Source organism: Physella acuta, unplaced genomic scaffold (assembly GCF_028476545.2).
Source record: "Physella acuta isolate Inbredline_101_S28 unplaced genomic scaffold, ASM2847654v3 ptg000875l, whole genome shotgun sequence".
Lineage (NCBI taxonomy): Eukaryota > Metazoa > Mollusca > Gastropoda > Physidae > Physella > Physella acuta.
Genome location: NW_026732392.1, coordinates 476,545 through 498,022, shown reverse-complemented (window position 1 = coordinate 498,022; position 21,478 = coordinate 476,545). Strand labels below are relative to the sequence as shown.

Here is a 21,478-nt window from a genome sequence, read left to right as displayed (position 1 = left end):
CATCACAAATTTTCTACCAAACTCTTTTTCACTTACTCCACACACCACCATCACAGTTCCTATAGACTTTATGGAATCTCAATTACTGAAACAAAATAAATTATTCCTGCTTTTTTTAAATCTATAAGCCTCAATGTTAGCCATTTGTATCTGGTTTACTACTGTCTAATAAATTAAAAAACAAAACTTCGTTAAAATTTTTAATTACTTTTTTTTTGTTTGCATGTGCCGTATTGTCACATTCATCATTACATTAAATGTTCAAATAATTCATGTACAATAAAGCAATCACTATCATGCACTGCCTTAAATACAACACAATAACATCAGCATGAGGAAAATGTCTGTACATTCTATCACTGGTTCAAAAGTTCTAGCAACTCTCAGCAGTGAATGAGAAAAAAAAAATTTTCACCTTGTTAAGAAATAAAAAATGTAAAACTGTTTTAAATGCCCATTAAAAATAAGAGAGAAATTCTGTAATCTGTAAAAACAATTATAAAAATAACTCATTTTAAGATATTCCAAGAAAGAGCTAAAACTATAACAGTACCTATAAAATAATCTCATGTTTGATTAGTTTGTGCTATGCTGTTTCTTATCACTAGTTTAATTATTCTGTAGACAAGAAGCTCCATACAGTTCTCTATAATTAAGTACAAAAAAAAAAAAAAACTTACACACCTCTTTTATGCTAATAATAAAACACTGCCCAACAAATAAAAATACATTTTGAAGATAATTATTTACTCTAAACTTCTGTTTCAAGACAAATGAAGTGATAGCTTAGTTGTTTTTTTTTTAAATAACAAAATCATCAACATAATGGAAAATAACAATGAAATGAATTACTTATAAAGTGTATATATGTCATGACAAGGGGCACAGGTTGAGGGGGGGGGGTGTGATTTACATAAATAATTATGACCAATAGCTGACAAATTGCAAATGCTTCTAGTGCCGAAAGGGGAAAACTGTTAACAAAGTTTTCCCTAGTACTTTGACAGTCCGACAAAGAATAAAATTCAATTTGACAGACTACTAGCATGAATATTAAAAGTTAAACACATTCCCCTGCTGTTATTTCTGTATAAATCCCCCCTCCCCCCCATTAGATTTTTAACTGTGTGCCTATAAAACAATGTACAGTTACTTTCAAGCAATTTAGATAAATACATTCAAGCTGTTAGCAATTGCACAAATTGATTTATAGCTTTAACCCTATCAGAACAACATGACACACTAGGCTAATGTTTGCTTAATTTTTTAGACAATGACATCGATATCATAAAAATTAAACATGAAATTAGTTTTAATGAATTTTCTACTTTCTGTAAGACAATAATTCTAACATTACAGAGGTGTTCTAAGCAGAAACTATGTATAAAACAGCTCCTAACCCAAAATGATTGCATCTTTTTTGCAATTTATCAGTTAAAGGAAATAAAAAAAATTTCTTGAACAAAGTATAAGTTCAAAAAGTTAAAGGTGTTACAAAATATCATTTTGACATAAAAGACTAAAAGATTAAAACAAAAAATATAACACTTGCAATATATAGGAATATTTTTTTTAATTCTAAAAACGCATTCAACCAAAATAGCACGTATGCATTTTTCACCCCACTACATGTACAAGTATATTTACAAGAAAAATACACCCATGAAAATACTACACTCAAAGCAACAAGAATAAAAAAAATTTTATATTACAAATACTTCAATAAAAAGCCTTTTAATAGTAATCACTATGATGACAAGTTAATTCAAAGCATTCATAAATATGTTACAAGGTTCTGTTACAAAAAATGTGTAAGAATTTAATTGAAGAAAAATCTTTATAGAAAAAACAGACCTGCACCACTAATATTTAAGTGTTAACTATTAAGGATATTTTTAAAAAGGAACAACTAAAAATCATTAGGAAAAAAAAAAGATTTCTTGCAAGGCGAATACAGGCTAATTTCATAGGTCAAATTTAAATGTATCATTTATGCATGACTATATTCATTTACTATTTACTCTTTCACCCTCAACATGATCACAACAACGCATAGTTCTGACAACAGTTAACATCAAATTTAGAAAAGGTGCAAAAAGATTTCAATAAAAGATGGCATTGTAATCGAAGAATTTTAAACAATCTGAAAAAAAAAACTTTGACAAAAAAAAAACTTTTGGCAAGTCATATCCTGCAATATAACTAGACAAACCAACATATACATTAAAAGACATAACCATATTTGAAATAATTGCTCGCTGATATTTTTAAAAATTTAAATAAAACAGTTGCTTCAAAAAAACTAAATACTTTAACTCAATACCACAAAAATATTAAGAACATTATTAACAAGTTTCTCTTCATTTTTGTAAACTATTAAGATTTTGAATACATTTCAACTTTCATGAGCAGTAGTAACCAAGAATATATACAACATTGCAATAATTCGTTATTACATTAAGAAAAGTTTAAAACTGTGTAAATATTATAAATCAATCATGACCAAGGCACTGCCCTTCCATGTCCCCTTTGCTAATAAAATAAAACTCCACACCACATGGTTTATGGATTGACTTCAACTTTACGGAAACCACAAAAAGAATTGTCTTATTTAATTAAGATGAAAAAAAACCTTTAAAATTCCATCACTAAAATATTTAAAAAAATAAAAATTCAACATATAACGAGTATTTTAAATAACAATATGTAAAAAGGAAAAGTTTAACATTTTTTTCTTACAATCTTTTTAAAAGAAAAACCTCTAAAATTAGAACTAAATACATTTTTATGTGATTTGATGCAATTTTTGTGACTTCTCATTCAGTAGGATAAAAGAATATTCAAAGTTATACACAAGATATATTGATAATAATTTTCCCTTAAAAATTAAGGTAATTTTGTATGTAATTAGGGTTTTAAGTGTCAACTAATGATAAAAATATTAACAGAACCACTAAGTTTTTAAAAAAATAGTATATACATTCAATACGGACAAAGTTTACATTTAACTTGATATTATTTTTACAAAAGTAGGCAATGAAAGGTTTAATTAATGAAACTAATTCTTCTGAAATGTTATGTACTAAAAATTTTTAAGAAGCCTTTAAAATTGTACTTTGTAATGCCATATCAGAAGAAATAATTAACATTGCAGCTAACCTTAAATCTTACCTAGATCTATTTAAAGTCAACAGTAATGTGTCTTTTAAGAACATTTCAATTCTAAGAAGGTTGGCTCACTAGAATAAAATATTTTATTGATAGCTTTTTAAAATATCTAGCACAGCTTTTGAAAGCTGCTAAAGATGCAAACAAAAGCACAAAGCAAATTTAACTGTGCCGTTGTGTGAAAAAAATGTGAGAGAAAAAATAAATGGGTCACATTTGGATGAAGATTAAAAAAAAAATGACATACAGCCATATCTAACTATCAATATTTTCCTGCCTTTTTCTGTTTTATCTGTACATAACTATAAAAAATAAATAAAGATTTATAAAATAATTGTAAAATCTTTTTTAAAAATCATAAATGCATGGTAAATAAAGTAGGCTTCTGCATTAATAAAGGTCTCACGTTGTTTTTAATGGTAACTTACTGTGAAAACTTCCTCAACTCATTATTTTATTTTTGCCCAAAGCCAGACGTAACTCTCTGAGCTCCAAGACATCAACCAACACAATGACTATATTTACAGTTTTACACCTAAGTCTATATACAATTTCATAACCCAGACAGGAAGTTTATGTACAGATCTATAAATAAATTCATAAAGAAAAAAAATTCACCCATACACCACTTATGTTACAGCTCTCATCTGCACACCACTATTTACATTTGTACTCTCTTGCTTGAAGATACTTTTCCTCCAGAATTTGCTGCTGACTTTTCATAGAACTTAAATTGGATTCCGCTATCAACCGGAACAAAACAAAAGTATATAATCCATTGTTTAAAATTCTGAACAGTATATAAATTTAATTACAGCTGCAGGTTAAAAAGATTTCTGTAAAATTTCCATTTGGTTTTCACTAAATTAAAAAAGTAATGTATCTATGTTAAGTTAACAACTAAAAGTAAAAATTACCAACTCCCAATATTTATTAAAATATTAAAAAAGGCAAATGGGTAGTATGCCCCACAACAGAAAATATTATCCTTGCCATTTTAGACAACAGGAATGAATAACATACTCAAAAGCATTTAGCTCATACATTACTTTTCTTACATAGGATTTAAATTTACTTGAAAATTACATTTTACTGTAGTAAAAAAATTGCATTAAACAAAAATCTTTGCAAATTAGTGACTTAAAAAGCAATAAAAAATAATCAACATACTGTCATTAAAAACTTTTATGTATTATTTATTTTAAAATTTGAATTCTCTTGTTTTAGTCTTACTTTTCTCAGAAAGAAACAGCTTTACAAAACACTAATACTTGCTTTTCCATTTTCATAAGATGGAAAAATAAAAATACAATTTTAAAATTCTAAGCAATTGCACAAACACTGACACAAAGAAATAAATTTTATGGTTAAAAATAGATCACATTATTTACTAAATATGTTACTTTTTTTTACTTTATCTCTTTCAGCACATCCAATGTTACGTAACTGACCTAAATAGTACCATCATCGCCATAAAATTATGAATACATCACACAAAGCATTGATTATTTGTTTGCACTTGATATAGCCTTCAATACATATAAAAAGTGTGATAAATCTACGTAAGTTATAAATAAAAGTAGTTTATCAACAGAATATAATATTGTTCTAAATATTTTAATTATTTAGGCAGTGTTCAATTATTACTAGTGAATTAAATTAAATCATAATCTTCAACACAAAATGAATGAAAATTCAATGCATTATAAGCTGGCTAGTGTTATTTGTAAGTAGTTATGATCTTCAGATGCAAAAGAACACCAAGCTTGTACAGAGAATACAGGTCTTGAAGGAATATTCAATAATCCTTATAAAAAGATGAACCAAAAAATAAAATTATAATAATTTTCTCCTATTTCGGACTAAATGAATGAAATTAAAATTTGGTTCTTCTTTTGGCTCATTAAAAAAAAACAACGCTTTTTTATAATTTCTTAGATAAATGCTAACAATAAAAACAATTACTATCTTGATCAGATGAGATCCCAATATCATTACTCATTAGGTATTGCAATTGCTATATGCAAAATTATGATGTGGAAATTTTCTTAAAATCTGTGGTTAATTCCTATTTTTAAAATAAGCAACTTTATACTCAGAATTGTGTGGAATATGTACTTTAGGTTAAACATGTGCCTGAAACTTATCTTCTTATCGCATGATAAGGATATGTGCCTGAAACCTAGCTACTTATCACATGATAAGGATATGACGTACAAAGCAGTGATGTGTTCATTGTTTGAGAATCAGGCTCAATTGGTTCTGTCACTTGGTAAGGGGTTGATGTAGAATGAGACTGATGTAGGTAAGCTTTTGTCTTCTGACACAAGCATTGAAACTGTTGTCTTCCAGTAGCCGAAACTTATTTTTGAGCTCTGTAACAAAAGGAGCAGTTTTATAAAAATAGACTCATACAGTAGCTAAAATTTATTTTTGAGCTCTGTAATAAAAGGAATAGTTTTAAAAATAGACTTGTCTGCTGATATGTGTGTATACTATTGATTAATTATGCGTAAAAAAAAATTTTTTTTAAAAAATTAACAAAATGAAAGATTTGAGAATAATGGTGTAAAAAAATCCTTTTGATTTGAAATAAAACTAAAAAAAAACTTCACTGCACTCATACTTTATGAACATTTATAACAAATATCTATGCTTCAAATAAGCTTATGTAGACATCTTTTCCTGTCTGTGTCCATGACATATGGGGCAGATGTAGTAGAGAACATGTATTTCAATTACCTCAGCATACAAGAGGATAATGTGGTCAGTACTATGCCCAGCCACCTGTTTCCCTAACATGGGTCAGGTGCCCATCAGAGCTGGGTGGACACAGAGACGTTATAAAGAAATGACCCCCAACTCAAGACTTTTGAGTTAGCAGCCATAGGCCAGACATCTATTAGCTTGATTAAAACAAGCCACGCAAGCTATGTGTACATAAGTCAAACTTACCTTCTCCAAGGCACTACAGTCTTTATCTTTATGTAAGTAATGGTCCTGCCAGAATATCAGCAGGTCTCTGCAAACATGAAGGAAATAGAATTATCATTTTCTACTGCTTAAACTGTTTAAAAAACTATTACAGTTGATTTAACTAGTGTATTTTTTTCATGTTTTTAATATCTTCCCTCTTTTACTTTATTATGCAATTAATAATTTGCATACAGAACCAGCTACACAAACTTATCAAACATTAATTTCTGAACCATATTAACATTTTTTTTAAAATATTGGTAGATCTACAACAATTATCTTCGTCCAAAATGTAAATCGAATAAGACTCTAATATACCTTTTATCAATCATTAGTTAATCAAAAACTGTGCATTTAAAAAAAAAAAAATTATTTCATTACCATATAATTACCAGAATTGTCTAAGCTCGGGAAAAAAAAATAGTCTTATTAATGAAACAAAAAAATATCACGTACCTGAAATTTTGTAAAATACTTGAGGAGCCATTGACATTTTCCAAAGCATCGTCCTGCTCATCCCTCAAAGCCTGCAGGTACCTGGGCAGCTGGTTCCTCTTGTTGGCAAACATGAGGAAGACCAGCGTGGTGTTCAGGCAGCTGACGTTCTCCTGGGTCAGGTTCTGGACGCTGATGATGTTGATCAGCTTGTACAGGTACTCCAGCTGCCTGGAGAAGTCCCCAATGTAACCCACCAGCTTGCTCTCTCGCTTCTCCACTTTGTCTCCGTCGGCAGAGCCAACAAAATTTAAAGCTGAAACAAGATTTGATTAGTCAACAATTAAAAAATAATAATTTTTTTTTGCACTAAGCCATATACTAACTTAAATCTTACCAGTTATATTAGACAATACAACAAATGGCAATAGCAATTCCACAAGAAAATTTTAAAAATAAAATAAAAATCTCATTTAGAAAAAATTCATTTATTTTTTTCCAAGTGCTGTTCAGAACTTTAACCCATCCACTAAAATAAACTGCATGTAATGGACACCAGCGAGAAAAGTCTCAAAGGTATTTGAGAGGTCCATAAATTAATTTTAAAATCTTGCAAGGCGTAGTTACAATTAATATGGTAATAAAATCCTGTCTGTCTGGTTTTTTCGGACTTTACTAAAGATTGGATGCATTTGATGTTTTTAAAATTTTTTCGGTAACTAAATAAAAATTTAAAAAAAAAAAAAAGCAAAAACAATTTGGTTTTCACGTGTAATGGCGACATAAACAATGGCATCCTGCTATTCGATAGGCCGCCATAAATTTTATTGTACACATTGTAAGCTAAAAATAGAAAAACTAGGTCATGTTTAAATTTGCATTGTTATTTAAAAACTTGGGGGTCGGCGTGGTCAAGTCGGTAAAGCTCATGGTTGCTAAACCGAAAAAGTCTCAAGTTCGAACCCTCGGGCAGATGAGGCTCGTTAGCTGGGGACAGCCACTCTTCTAGGAGAGACAACTCCAAAATTTAACAACTGCTGCCTTGTAGTTTGTTCTTGGTTGGACAAAGGCTATGGAAGCAAATCCAAAAAGAAAAGCAGGCTGAAATCGGAGTCAATGGCCTCAATGGCGCATAACCAGTTGACACGTAACGCTTAATTGTGTTGGAGGCGTGGTCGAGTCGGCAAAAAGCTCATGGTTGATAAATTCGAACAAAGTCGCGAGTTCAAACCCACTGGCAGATAAATCTCGATCCCATTCAACACTAATAATTAAGAACGAAGAAGAAGAAGAAGATTTAAAAACTTGATCTGCAAAGTTTTGTAAACAAAATAACTATAAAGTGGGGCTGTCAGAAATCGATCACGGAGTTCCTTTACAGCCAATCAATGTTTGTCTTACGAAAGTGAAACATCGGGTTATAACTTAGGCTTGATGAAAATACATAGAAATGTAGCCTTAAACTCAACAAATTATTTTCAAGTTCTCTGGATCTGCAACTTGTATAGCATTGATTCTAAAAATATTAAATTTCTGAATTAATTTTAGGCTTCAGTTTTTAATAAAATTTTATCTTTTATTATTTTTATCGTCCTTAATCTAAAAAAGCACATTTTTATTCCATGTCAACAACATTATGGAAGGAATCTTGTCAACTTGCTGGTGTCCATTACGAAATTGAATTAACCAGATGTAATATATAGATATAGCCTTGATAAGATTGAAGCTGCCCACAATATTCATTGATAAAGCATGAACTTTACGTCATCTACATCAATGATCAATCATGTTTTAAAAGTTCTTTGTTTTCAGAAACAAACTGTGATTACCTTTATTCTGACATAAATTTGGATGTGGCAAATTAGGTAAAACTCAGCATATGGAGGGATAGCATTAATAGTTTTATGTCCAGCCACCAACTATAATAGCCCTTTATTTTTTCCGATCCTGATATTTAGCCACCACTTTACCAACTATAAAAGCCCAAAAATTTTTCAGATCCTGATGTCCAGCCAACACTTTACCAACTATAAAAGAACTTAATTTTTTTTTTATCCTGATGCCCAGCCCCATCACTTTACCTATAAAATCCCTACTTCTTCTTCTTCTTCGTTCTTAATTTTTGAATATGTTGGAGGAATTAGACAACAAGTCCAACTTCATGGACAAACCGGACTGTGGTTTCCAGTTTGTCAGGTGTCCCATATAATTTTTCCCTGAGTGGGGTGGGCTGGGGCCAGTGTCTGCCTCTTGCCTGGCTATACAGAGTACAATCCTGGAGTACGTGCTCCGTGTTTTCCGGGGCCTTGCCACAAGGACACATTTCGCTACACCCAACCTTCAGTTTTTTGTGCATGTGTTGATTTAGTCTGTTGTGGCCTGTTCTAAGTCGAAAGATTATGTATTGTTGTTTTCGTGTTAAATTGTAATAGCCGTCGTCTTTAATGTAGTGAGGGTGTGTGACAGACCACATTTGCGTTTGTTTGTGTTTAATTATTCTTTTTATTTCTTTTGGGTGTAGCGAAATTTCCGGTTGTGGTTTCTTTCCCCCAATTTTTGCCAGCTGGTCTGCGATCTCGTTACCCTGGATCTGGCAGTGGCCCGGGATCCACTGCAGCACAATTCTGCTGCAGGTATTTTTTAGCCTCTCTAGTGCTGTCATGAGTGTTTGAATATAGGACTCCGGATTTTGTAGGGATTGCAGGACTGATTTGGCATCTGTAAGAAATACAATCTGACTATTCGGTGATTCAGGGTGTTCTGACAGGAGGTTTGCTGCGTGTTCTAAAGCTTCTTTTTCTGCCCTAAAATTGTCGGATAGGCTGCCTGTGGCTATTGCCTTTTCCAGGCTTTTTCCGCTTGGCCATTCAATAAGGATGCCAGCCCCGCCGTTTTTTGTGGCATCTTCAGCTGAGCCATCTGTGAAAACTCTAATCCAGGTATTGCTGGGGTACTGATCCTTAATGTGTTTATTTGTTATTTTCTTAAGTTCTTCTAGATCATAGTCAGATTTTTTTCCTATGGTGTCTATTGAGTCAATAATGGTTAAGTGACAGTGGGAGATCCAAGGCGGGGAGAGGTTTTGAGTTTAAAATCCCTACATTTTTTCAGATCCTGATGTTGAGCCACCACTTTACCAACTATAAAAGCCCTTAATTTTTTCAGATCCTGATTTCCAGCCAACACTTAACCAACTATAAAAGCCCTTAATTTTTTTCAGATCCCAATTTCCAGCCAACACTTTACAGACTATAAAAGCCCTTAATATTTTCAGATCCTGATGTCCAGCCACCACTTTACCAACTATAAAAGCCCTTACTTTTTTAAGATCCTGATCTCCAGCCACCACTTAACTAAGTATAAAAGCCCTTAATTTTGTCAGATCCTGATGTCCAACGACCACATAACCTACTATAAAAGCCCTTACTTTTTTCCGATCCTTCCGCCCTGAAATGTTCAAGTGACAGGATTAAGCTGCGTATGAACATGTTGGAGTCCACCAGGTTCCTGTTGACCATGTTCACAAACTTCTCAAACTTCTCCTCTGTGGTCAGGATGGAGTCAAAAGCTTTGAAGGCCTCGATGTTGAACTTGATCAGCTCACCGAGTAAATCAAAACTGCTCTGTAGAATTTCCTTGTGGCGGATCTCATTCTCGACTATGTTGCCAGCAACATGCTGAAAAGGTGGGATATTTAAAAATTTGTTACTACAAAAAATAATATATTTAATGTTTTAATTTTTTCACTACAAATTTCAGCTAAACCTGATCTTGGCCGCCAAAGTCTTTAACAGGCTGAAGAGACAAGCAGATGAATGGAGAGAGATGGAATTATAAAAGCCATGAATCTAAGTCAGCTGGTTGAGTTAGAGCTTCCCACAGCATTATGAAAGTACCACACACAACGTAGTTATTCAGCATTGAATTGCTATATAAAATAACCATAACACAAACTGAAATTTTGCACTAGTAGGACTAAGCCAACATTATCCATTTTTCAAATAAAATTTTGATATCAAAATCCAAAAGTAACATCAAATGTTGATGTAATTTTAGGCAACACCAAAAAAAAAGATGCACAAAGTGTACAGAAAAATGTCATTTAGGCAGTCTATACTCACTGCAAGAAGTCCTCGCCTCATTAGAAAAATTTGGTCACAGTATGAAGTGTCTCCTCTTAAATAACTTTCCACTGCTCTTGCCAGCCAAAACCTGAATAAAAATACAAAATGTGTTCATTATCATATCTGGCTATCATATTTTTATACAAAAAATGTATATGCTAGCAAATTTTACATGTCTTAGCTTAAATATGCGGCTGGGCATAGTGATGACCAAATGCAGAGGACACAGAAACAGGTGACCTCTACTTCACTTGCCCCATGGACCATAAAGTTTGAAAAGGGAACCGTACTTTTTTACTTTAGCTTAAAAGTAGATTCACTTTTTAAAAAAAAAGTTCCCTTCACTTGCCCCATAGACCGTCTGGTTTGAAAGGGAAACTTACTTACTTAAAAATAGATAACTCTCTTAACACAAAAAAAATATCACCATTAAATGACAAGAATTCATTTGAAATTTTAAAAATGGTAATTCTACTCAACAAAGAGGTGAACACTCCATCCACATTGTTAAACACTAGACACAGAATACTAAGACCTAGAGATCATTCAAACAGAACAAACCATAACCTGAAGGTCGAAGTTGTTGGCTCTTTCTTCATGACTTCAACTATTTTTGTCAGCAGACCTTTTGACCCCCTACACATAAGTTGTCTGGTGATTAGAAAAATTGTTTATTTAACACGAGGGCTATAAAACATTTAGAAAAAAATAATTGTTAGAAATAATTTTTAATTTCAAATCATTAGCCATGCTGTATACAAACGACTTACTTATTTATAGAGTCAAGATTCTGTAATGTTAGGCCTCCTGCTCGTACTGAAAATGTAAAACAATGAATCACATTAGCCATTATAAAGTATGATAATAAAATGTTTGACAATTTAAAAAAAAAATTATGCATATTATTTAACTATATATAACTATACATGTTCAGATAATATTTTTTAAAAATAATAGAAATCTTTTGAACAAAATAATAATTACTAAAGAATGAAAATAAACAGTCTGATGTAATTTTTAAATATTATAATGATAAACTCACCATTTATTTTTTTGACCTCATTCAGTTCACTTTTTGATAATAATAAATGTTTGTAACTGAAATAAATAAAGAATAATAGAAACAACATATAACGAGAGAACAGTTTATTAAACTGACTTTTTTTCACCAGTCAAAACTAATTTTTTAAATTAAATCATTAGATAAATATTAAAGATGCCTAACTCTAGATGCACTATGTCTATGGTCCCAATGAAATAACTATTATTCAAATTACAGATAGCTTTGAACATTAAATAACTTTTAAAGCTGTACACAAAGTCCTAAGTCTTATAGAATGACAACTGTTTGGACTTTATTTTTCTGTCATGTCATAAAAAGATGCCAAGAAGTGTTAAAGATTATCTTTCTATATAACTTACTCTGAATGATCACAAAAGCTATGTACAAGCCGTAAGAACTGGATTTTCAATGCAACTTCCTGTAACACAAAAAAAAAAATTCTTATTAATCATAAGAGACAAGAATACTGTAATAAAGCTAATAGTTCTGTTAATGTCTTTTGAAATATAACCACAAAAACTAAAGTAATAATTTTATAAGTCTCTCCACCTATAAAAGGTAATTTGTTATTTAAACTTACAGGACTACATTCGCAAGAAGAATTGTGACCTCTTAACCTGTGCCTTGTCTGTGTGCGACTGTTGAAAACAAAAAATATATATATACAAAAGTCAGTATATAAAAGACAAGTACGGCTAAAGAAATGATAATCTAACATTTTCACTAAAAATCCATGCTTTCAAACTATGAAAAGTATGTAATATAATTATTAACCATTGAAATCTTAATAGGTCTAGATTATATTTAGAATAATTATTTCAACTTTTTACGCAGAGTACACAGGAACAATAACAATCTCTACTAACCAATTTCTTGTGAAAGCTGAATAAAAATACTTACACTTGACATTTCCATATAAACTGATCAAACAGGTCACTGAGACCAGATGCTAATTTTAACTCCGCCAGCTTTCGTTGGACCTGTAAAAGCCAAAACTCTGTATTATGTACAAGCTTGTGTGTGTGTGTATATATTCATTTATATATATATATATATATATATATATATATATATATATATATATATATATATATATATATATATATATATATATATATATATACACAGACACACAATCACATGTATCCATCTGTAAAGCAAGAAAGACACAAAAAATGTAACAAACCTTTTTCCTATGTTTCCCCAGTAAAAACAGCCCCAAAACATAGACGACCTCTACCCTTTGAACCAGCTCTTCTGTTATTGTTAGTGCTTGCTGTGCCACCATAGGATGGCCCTCTGCTGTTGGCTCTGATACACCTATCATAAGCCAATGTTTCAATAAGGTGTTGCAATAATCCAAAAAATTTAAAACAAGAAAAATTTAAAACAAAATAAATTAAATACCAACAATATTGAATTTTTGAAAAGTTAATGAACTAAAACATTTTTGATCACGTGCAAAATTGACTTGAAAATGCAGCATAGTAGAAAAAATGTACCTCCAATAAAATCATCAAAGTCATCTGCCGCTTGAGGCTCGTAGACTTCATCGGCCATTTGATTGTCAATCCACTCCATCCAACAGTCCAGCTCACTGGGCATTCCTCTGTAGCGTGGGGTATCTTTAAACAAAAAGAAAGCAACCTTATTAAATGTAGCTAAAATTATCATGTGTTGTATTTATTAAAAGATTACTACAGAACTATTCCCTTCTACAGGGCAGGCAATTGTCTAGGTTACTGTCACCATAGCATACTCTGGGACTCCATGGCAATTGAAACTTTTACTCCACTAAGGGAGGGAAAACATTGGACCTGGCATAATTCAAAGGATTTTAGCTTTGATCATGGCATTAAGCTATATTTGAACATAGAACCCATGTTAAATGATCAAATACTTTAAAGTTTGACCCCTTACCTCCCATTTTTTAAAAAAGGGCTATTGTAAAACAGTAACTGAAGTATTTTTTTCAAAGAGATCTACAATACAAAAATACGTCTTACATTCTTTATTTATAGCAATCTGTACAAGGCGGGGTAACAGATCAGGGATTCCTAACAACAGTTCTGTGGGGGATAAAAAGACAATTAATATGTTAAATTTACATTTTAAATATACTTTTTACTTGTAGAGAAAATAGATGTTAGTACAGCATAACATTTAACTCAATGTGTAGTCACAAAACACTCACCTTGGTTTATATCTCTGAGATTTACAAAACCTTTACTCCTTTTCTGTTTGTTCTGAGCAAATACTAAAAACAAAAGATAACATAATTTAGCAAAACCTCTCAAAGTGTTTAGTTGTTGTTAACTATTCAACACACACATCTAACACAAAAAAATTTTGTTCTATTTATACTACATTCCAAACGCCAAATATACATTTTAGAATGATTTTACGATATAAACACAGGGAAGTCAAATATAACTTTCAGAATGGTTTTAAAATATGATCAAACTAGAATAGTCTGATCCTACCCTTTTTTGCCATTATATAAATGTTGATATAATAGTAAATGATGAAATAATGAATTAAATGTCAAACTTACATGAAGATTTGTTTTCATAAATGTCAAGATCTGAGATGGCAACAGCTAGTATCCTACAAAAATTGGCTAATTGGGAGTCATCTAAACTGGCAACCAAACCCCTTAAATTGGCTGGAAAAAAAAATCATTCAACAGTTCAAAATTTGAGAAAAAAATATCTAAAGAAAACATTTAATAATTAATATAAACATGCAGTCAATAAAATTGCCACTGACAAAATATTGTCACAAGGCCCAGAAACTCAAACTAAAAACCCATCAACACCAAAAATGTATTAACTTACTTATCCTGTGTAAATCTAGCACATCCTTCCTATGCTGTAAAATGTCTTCAATAAGCTGGCAGGCATTGACAAAAGTCTTTTTGGCAGCCAATAAAGTAAAAAGGTAATTCATTGTTTCATCACAGAAGAGTTCTTTTGACAGTGCTTGCTCTGCCACACACTGCAAGGACAGGTATACATTTCAAACTTCATTTTGAATTAAATTAACTGGAGGTACAAGTAAGTGTAAATTTTTAAAAATACAAACAGTTCTGTATAATAAATTCACTATCTAGACCAAATACATACAAAGAGAAAAACAAAACAAAAATTGAATCTTACAACTGCCAAAGACATGTTAGTAAACAAGAGGATCCCACAATGATTGAAGCAGATGAAAGAAAAACAGAGACAAACAATAGCAGATACTGACCCCAGTATTGAGTTTAATAAGGACCTCAAGTACCAGACTTTTTATCCTTAACACTCTCGCTGATTCTGTATAAAGGGCTGTAATATCCATAAAAAAAATATTAGTGGTTACTTTTCAATTTAAAATAATATAATTAATTCAAAGCGTGCCTTCTATTCAAGGTCGTAGGTCGTCTACTTAACAAACCTAATTATACATAAATGCCTAAAACAAATATGGGTTTTAATCATAATCAGTAGTTTATAATTTATTTAAGTCCAAGAAGGATAATAATGAAAACTAACATGGAAATTTGAACAATATATTATGGGTTTTGATCATAATCAGTAGTTACAATCCTTTCATAATTTGTTTTAGTCCAAGAGGGATAATAATGAAAACTAAAATAGGAATATAAAAAGATTTAAACCATCCACGTGTACCTTTTTTGCTTTCTTGTCGACCAACAGCAAGCTTGGGAAAAACTGTACCGGCCATAAGAAAGCGCACCATAATCTAAAAAAACAAAGGACAACATTTTTATTTACATCCTTTTAGAGATGCTGCAATACTTTCAGCTTAGAAATGCGAACAAGAAACATTTATAAAGCTTTACTTCTAAGGTAAACTTTGTACATGGTATAACTGTAGTCTACAAACATAGCACCAAAACACCCAACAGTATTATAACTACAAAGTTTGCACAACATTTGGTACTAACATAATGTTAGGTCAAAATAATGTTTTATTGAGATTTAAACATTAGCTCTAAGCTAAGACAGAAGATTACAGGGTAGAATATAAAAGGTTATTTAAAAACATCAAAACATACCTCAATTCCACCTAAACTAGCAAAGTTTTTTGCAAATTTTTCTTGGTTTTCATCTGTGGCCTGTACTTCAGTGTTGTGTGGTCTTCTGGGCTCAAAACTTATCAGCATACAATGAACTTTCTGGAAAAGTTTGATACAATATTTATCAGTAAATTGGGAAAATAATGAAAATCCAACAGCACACATCTCAAAGAAAATTTGCTGTTCTGTCTTTTAAAAGTAAGCATCAACATATATTTACAATAAATTATTATATGTTCTAAAATGGATTCAAACAATTTTTTTGTTAAATTTAAAAATGAAATAATGAATGTTTAACCCCTTTACCGTGGAAATTTTTTTTTTTTTTTTTTGGAAACTGTAATTTTTTTCTTTTCATTATTTGATTTGTTATGTTGTCCTGACAAAATAAAACATCACGTGATGGCCTATTTTTATCATCCGCTGTTGAATTGGCTGTTAGATTAGCCTCCCTCTACATTGTTATTGATTTCCAATGCTATTTTCGTATCAAGACGAGTTAACTCGGGACGCACGGCACACAGACGACTTTTTTATCTGAAGACGAGTTAACTCGTGATGTACGGTTAAGCCCAAGATTTTATATGACGAGGTAACTCGTGACACACAGTAAAGGGGTGAAAAAATATAAATGTTTGAAAGAAACTGACAATAGTCAAGTTATTTTCAATCCAAAAGTACCTGTTTATATAATCAGTTGTTCACATTTCTTGCATTAAGCAAATATTATCAGACCAATTACTTTGTATAACCAGAATTTTAGTAATGTTTTTTGATCAAGATTAAAAAGATGTAACTTATACCTAAAATAGATTTTATAGATCATTAGTCTGAAAAGGGAATGTTCACTTTTATATGTACAAAAATTTATTAATTAAAAAATTAAAACAGTACAGATGATAAGGTCTCAAAATTAAAAACTAAAAACAACATTATTCAGTTTATTTTTTAGTTGAAGTTAAAACCCTCACCTTGAGTTCAATAAAAGCCTCATCATTGTTAGGGTCGGAGACAGCATACTGCTCACAGCAGTGCTGAACACTGAGTCTGTCCAGCGCAAAGATGATGTCAACAACATCATTACCTTCTGGAATGTCGTTCAAGAGATGACGAGGCAGCTGGAAAAATTTGTAGGGACAATTTAATACAAATATTAGGCTTTTTATCAGTAGGACTATCTGGCGATGTCATATCAATGAAAGATTTGAAAATCTGCAGCTACTTAAAATTAACCAAGTGTAACAAACAACTAATATGCCCCATTATGATAAAATATTTAAAAAACCATTTTGTTTATTTAATCAACCAATAAGTGTTAAAAGGGCCTCAGAGTGTTGAAAGTGAGAAAAGGGCCTCAAATGTAAAATTTTTTTTTTTTACTATACTTGAAAATAGTACTCAAATATTATAGATGACCTAACAGATGAGAATACTAGATTATAGACAAAGCAAGGTACTTCTATAGTCTCCAGCATTTTACCAAGGGATTTTTCAATGTCTTTTGCATGGAAGGGAAGGTTGTAAAAGTTACATTTGCTACAGTCACATGCAGCATTATAAATTATTCATACGGCCACATCAGAAAAGAATTTAAAAAAAAAAAAAGAAACTTAAGCTTTTACTTGATTACACATCAAGCTGTTTTTTTCTGTAACATCAGCATTGTTCCCTTCCCCATGTCCAGTGCCATGTGAATCAGTTTCACAAAAATAAATGGTGTTATGCTGCTACTAAATAACTTTGGCGTAGTGTTATTGTAAGGGCAAGTGTATTGAAATTAGTAAGTAATAGGTTAATTAATTAGTTTAGAGGCCTTTAAATTATAATGACAATTATCACAATATCAGAAGCTTAGAAGAGGTCGGCGTGGTCGAGTCGGTAAAGCTCATGGTTGCTAAACCGAAAAGTCTCGAGTTCGAACCCTCGGGCAGATGTGGCTCGTCAGCTGGGGACAGCCACTCTTCTAGGTTAGACAACTCCAAAATCAAACAACTGCTGCCTTGTAGTTTGTTCTTGGTTGGACAAAGGCTATGGAAGCAAATCCAAAAAGAAAAGCAGGCTAAAATCGGAGTCAATGGCCTCAATGGCGCAAAACCAGTTGACACGTAATCCTTAATTGTAATGGAAGCATGGTCGAGTCGGCAAAGCTCATGGTTGATAAATTGGAAAAAAAAAAAGTCTTGAGTTCAAACCCTCTGGCAGATAAGGCTCGATCCTTCCCAACACTAAAAATTAAGAATAAAGAAGAAGAAGAAAAAGAAGCTTAGAGAAATATTTAGGGATAGGAAGTATCGTCATGACTACCTTTAAAAATTAGGCTTAGCCTAATATTAATTGTCCATTGCTTTTTCTTTTAAGTAAATTTTTAAAAAATTAAATTGAGAAAAAAATCATATTAGATCTAATATTATAATATAGGCCTATAAGACGATAAATTCTAAGTAGGTCTAACTAACTTGAGCTAAGACTCAAAGTAAACATTAGATGATTAGGTCTTCTCCAGTATTGGCAGTATTCAGTATTCTGATCATTTGTATTGGCCTGACTAATAACAGGCTAGTAGGGCTTTTTCAAATATGTTTATTTTAAAAACAAATATGCTTAGCCTATATTTTGAAATTATGTAGAATCTAGTACAAAAATCAGTATATTAATGATAGGCCTAACCCAGACAAATGAAGCAAAACCAAAACAATTAAAAATAGTGCTGATTCAGGAAATTAAACTTTGGCCTCAACATTCAACAAACTTAACAATTTACACTTTAGCCTAACAAACAAAAGAAAACTAGAGTAACATTTTATCTGTAATGTATTCGAATTTGATTTCCAAAGGTTTCTAGTTTTAAACTAACAAAAAATACTACTGCGTCGTGGTATTTGTTTATTTAATAATGCCATATTGACATTCTTCACAAGAAAAGAACGATGTTTGTCGATGACCGAGTTTGCAACTGGCTTACACCACAGTGAAACTAAACTTACCTGTGTTAATCTGGAAGGCCCTTTGCCGGTATATTGTATTTCTGATTGGAGACGGAAAGCTGAACGACCCGGCACACATCTCCATCCTTTTCGGGGCAACATAATAAAATTGTTTTTGGGCTACATGTATTAGAAGCCAAGATTTTCCTTTATCATAAACTCAATGTTTTTAACATTGTTTCCCAGATTTCCGCTGAAGCAGCCAAATAGTAAATCTACCGCCACTTTTAAAGAGCTCACTAAGTTTTTTCCCCTATAATGGCCTATATGCTCGGGTAACGATAGATGTAAAAATAAAATGGATAACAAAACATAGGCCTTGTTTTAATTTCTAGTTTCTTTGCTCATATCTAGATCTAACTATTGGCGTAAATTTTAATCGAAGTAGCATTGGTCCTATACTAAAACTATAATAATCTAAATCTAGATTATAGGTCTGTAAATCTTCGAAAGGCATAATGGGTCGTCTATTCATGACGTCACACGCCTAGGGGGAGGGAGTTTGTAATTTTTTGTGACAATCAAATAAACTTTCGTCTAAAAATGACTCCACGCATTTTGGCCGAACTACCCTCTCCCCAATCGACGCACATCAATGGCGTTTCAATACGCGGATGGGGGCACAGCCCGCACCGGGTGACACAAACTCGAAAAAGGGCAAAATAAATTAATGTCAAAACAGTCTAGGCCAAACAATGACGTTATTTTAACCAACACCCCCCCCCCCCTAGGGCTTTTCAGAAAGAAATGGAATTTATATAGAATTTATATAGAAAATATATACTTTTATCAGTGTGTCCCCCTCCCTCCCCGGAAAATTTAGTCGTCCCCCCCCCCCCCCCCGAAAATATCAAATGCAAGTGGAGGGCGAGAGATAGAACAGTGTAGGATTAGATGCGATAGAGTAGTTCAGTGATCAGTCAATCGTCGCTTAACCCCTGGGGTTGATGGGGCATCTCAGTCGATTTTCTCATAATTTTGTTCTCATTTTTTTTTGAGGTCATCCATAAATGACGTCACGCTTTTTTGACGATTTTTACCTCCCCCCCCTCCCCTCCGTCACAAAAGCCAGACCCCCCTAAAATGACGTCACACCTCAGTCTACAACCCCCATCAAAATTGCAGTTGAATTTTCCTTAAAACATCGATATTTTTCCACAATTTTGTCTGAACTCTGTCAAAATAGAGTATTTTAATCAATTCCTATTACAATTTATTAAAACAGTTTTCTAAAACGCGAAATAACGTCTAAAATTCGTTTTCTAACATTATTTTTTTTTATAATCCAAAAGTGTGACGTCTCACCATATGAACCCCCTCCCCCTCATCACACATCGTCACAAAATTAAGGACCCCCCTCGCCCAACGAGTGTGACGTCATTTATTGACGACCTCTTGGGTCTTCTGCTGATTTTTTTAGTAATTCTTCAATCCAATTTCGTCTTTGCCTTTTCCGTCTTCTCCCTCCTAGCACATTGACCTGCATTACTGTTTTTTGATAGGCCGTTGGCTTATGTGACAAGCCCTTACCTTTGATTATGTTTGGTAGGTTCTCTAAGGGACCAACCCATTGTTTATCCTTTCACGAGCCTCTTCATTTGTAATGTGATCTCTGTATGAGATCTTTTTGAGATCTGTATTCAGCTTTTGTGCCAAGAGAAGTCTTTTTGTCACGCCAAAATGCTTCTTAACTTACTGGCTGCAGTTCTTTGTACAGTTCTTTGATGGCACCCAGGTACTTGATGGGGTGAACATTATCCAAACTTTGGCCATTTTCCTTATAGTTGCCTTATACCGCATGGCTTGTTGGTCATGACCTTCGTCTTCTCGGTATTAATTTCCATGCTATATGCTGTTGATGTTCTGTCCAATCGTGACTACTAATTCTATCAACCCAGATTCATTGCAAGATATAGCATGTATGCTACCAACAATGTGTAGGTTGGTAGTAAACTGTCCACCTGTGCTGACTGAGCCGACATGTTCTTCATAGGCCGTAGATTTAAATGCAAAGAAAGATACTTATCCTGACCGGGTCCCTCTCTTCCCTCCACCCCAATCGGCATTTCCTCCACGATTGTCTCACCTTACCATTATAGTGACCAACTATGATTACATTTGAGACTTTTCTTTTCAAAGTCAAGCTAAGTCCATATTTGTCAAATGTGTTTTCGATTTGTTTAAACCTTAATCACATGTTGGTGTAATTGAAAGGTGTCTTTTATTGTCGGGGTATTGACACAATGTAATTTGAACTCCCCCCTCCCCACCCGTGCCATGAAAAATGACTGGCGATGCCACTGTTGTTGACTATGTGCGAGAAGGCAGAGATCCTCTGAGAAATCCAAATCTTCGAGTTGTGTCAGTTGTATTCAGATCGTTTGTAACCGGAAGTGTGACGTAACAACAGAGGCGTAGCGAAAGGGGGTGGGGGGGGGGGGTACATATGTCCCGGGCGTCGACCCAAGGGGCTCCAAAATGAGTTGAAAAAATTTTTAAAGCTCATTTAGCTGCAGATTTGCAGATTTGAAATATAAACATACAAAATATATGGGGGAAAGGGGGGGGGGCGGCGCTAAATTGAAAGTTTGTCCCCGGGTACATATGTCCCGGGCGTCGACCCAAGGGGCTCCAAAATGAGTTGAAA

The 21,478-nt window shown here is 32.6% G+C and overlaps 1 protein-coding gene across 2 annotated transcripts; it reads right to left on the bottom strand.

The window, feature by feature from the left end:
* Window positions 1-179: 179 nt before the first annotated feature.
* On the bottom strand, window positions 180-19,020 carry LOC131952472 (short transient receptor potential channel 4-associated protein). Of its 2 annotated transcripts, none has more exons than XM_059315150.1 (22): window positions 18,832-19,020; window positions 16,819-16,965; window positions 15,827-15,946; window positions 15,438-15,510; window positions 15,016-15,092; window positions 14,604-14,763; window positions 14,321-14,431; window positions 13,961-14,023; window positions 13,773-13,835; window positions 13,269-13,391; window positions 12,953-13,086; window positions 12,667-12,746; window positions 12,347-12,404; window positions 12,126-12,184; window positions 11,746-11,801; window positions 11,474-11,519; window positions 11,265-11,354; window positions 10,701-10,791; window positions 10,007-10,256; window positions 6,601-6,895; window positions 6,124-6,190; window positions 180-5,543 (listed from the first exon to the last, which is right to left on the bottom strand). In XM_059315150.1, exons 1-22 carry the CDS (start codon window positions 18,931-18,933, stop codon window positions 5,421-5,423), a joined length of 2,388 nt encoding a protein of 795 aa, XP_059171133.1. In that variant the 5' UTR covers window positions 18,934-19,020; the 3' UTR covers window positions 180-5,420. The 2 variants fall into 2 exon arrangements, with proteins under 2 accessions (XP_059171133.1, XP_059171134.1); XM_059315151.1 differs by having other exon boundaries at window positions 11,271-11,354.
* Between the last annotated feature and the right edge of the window lie 2,458 nt (window positions 19,021-21,478).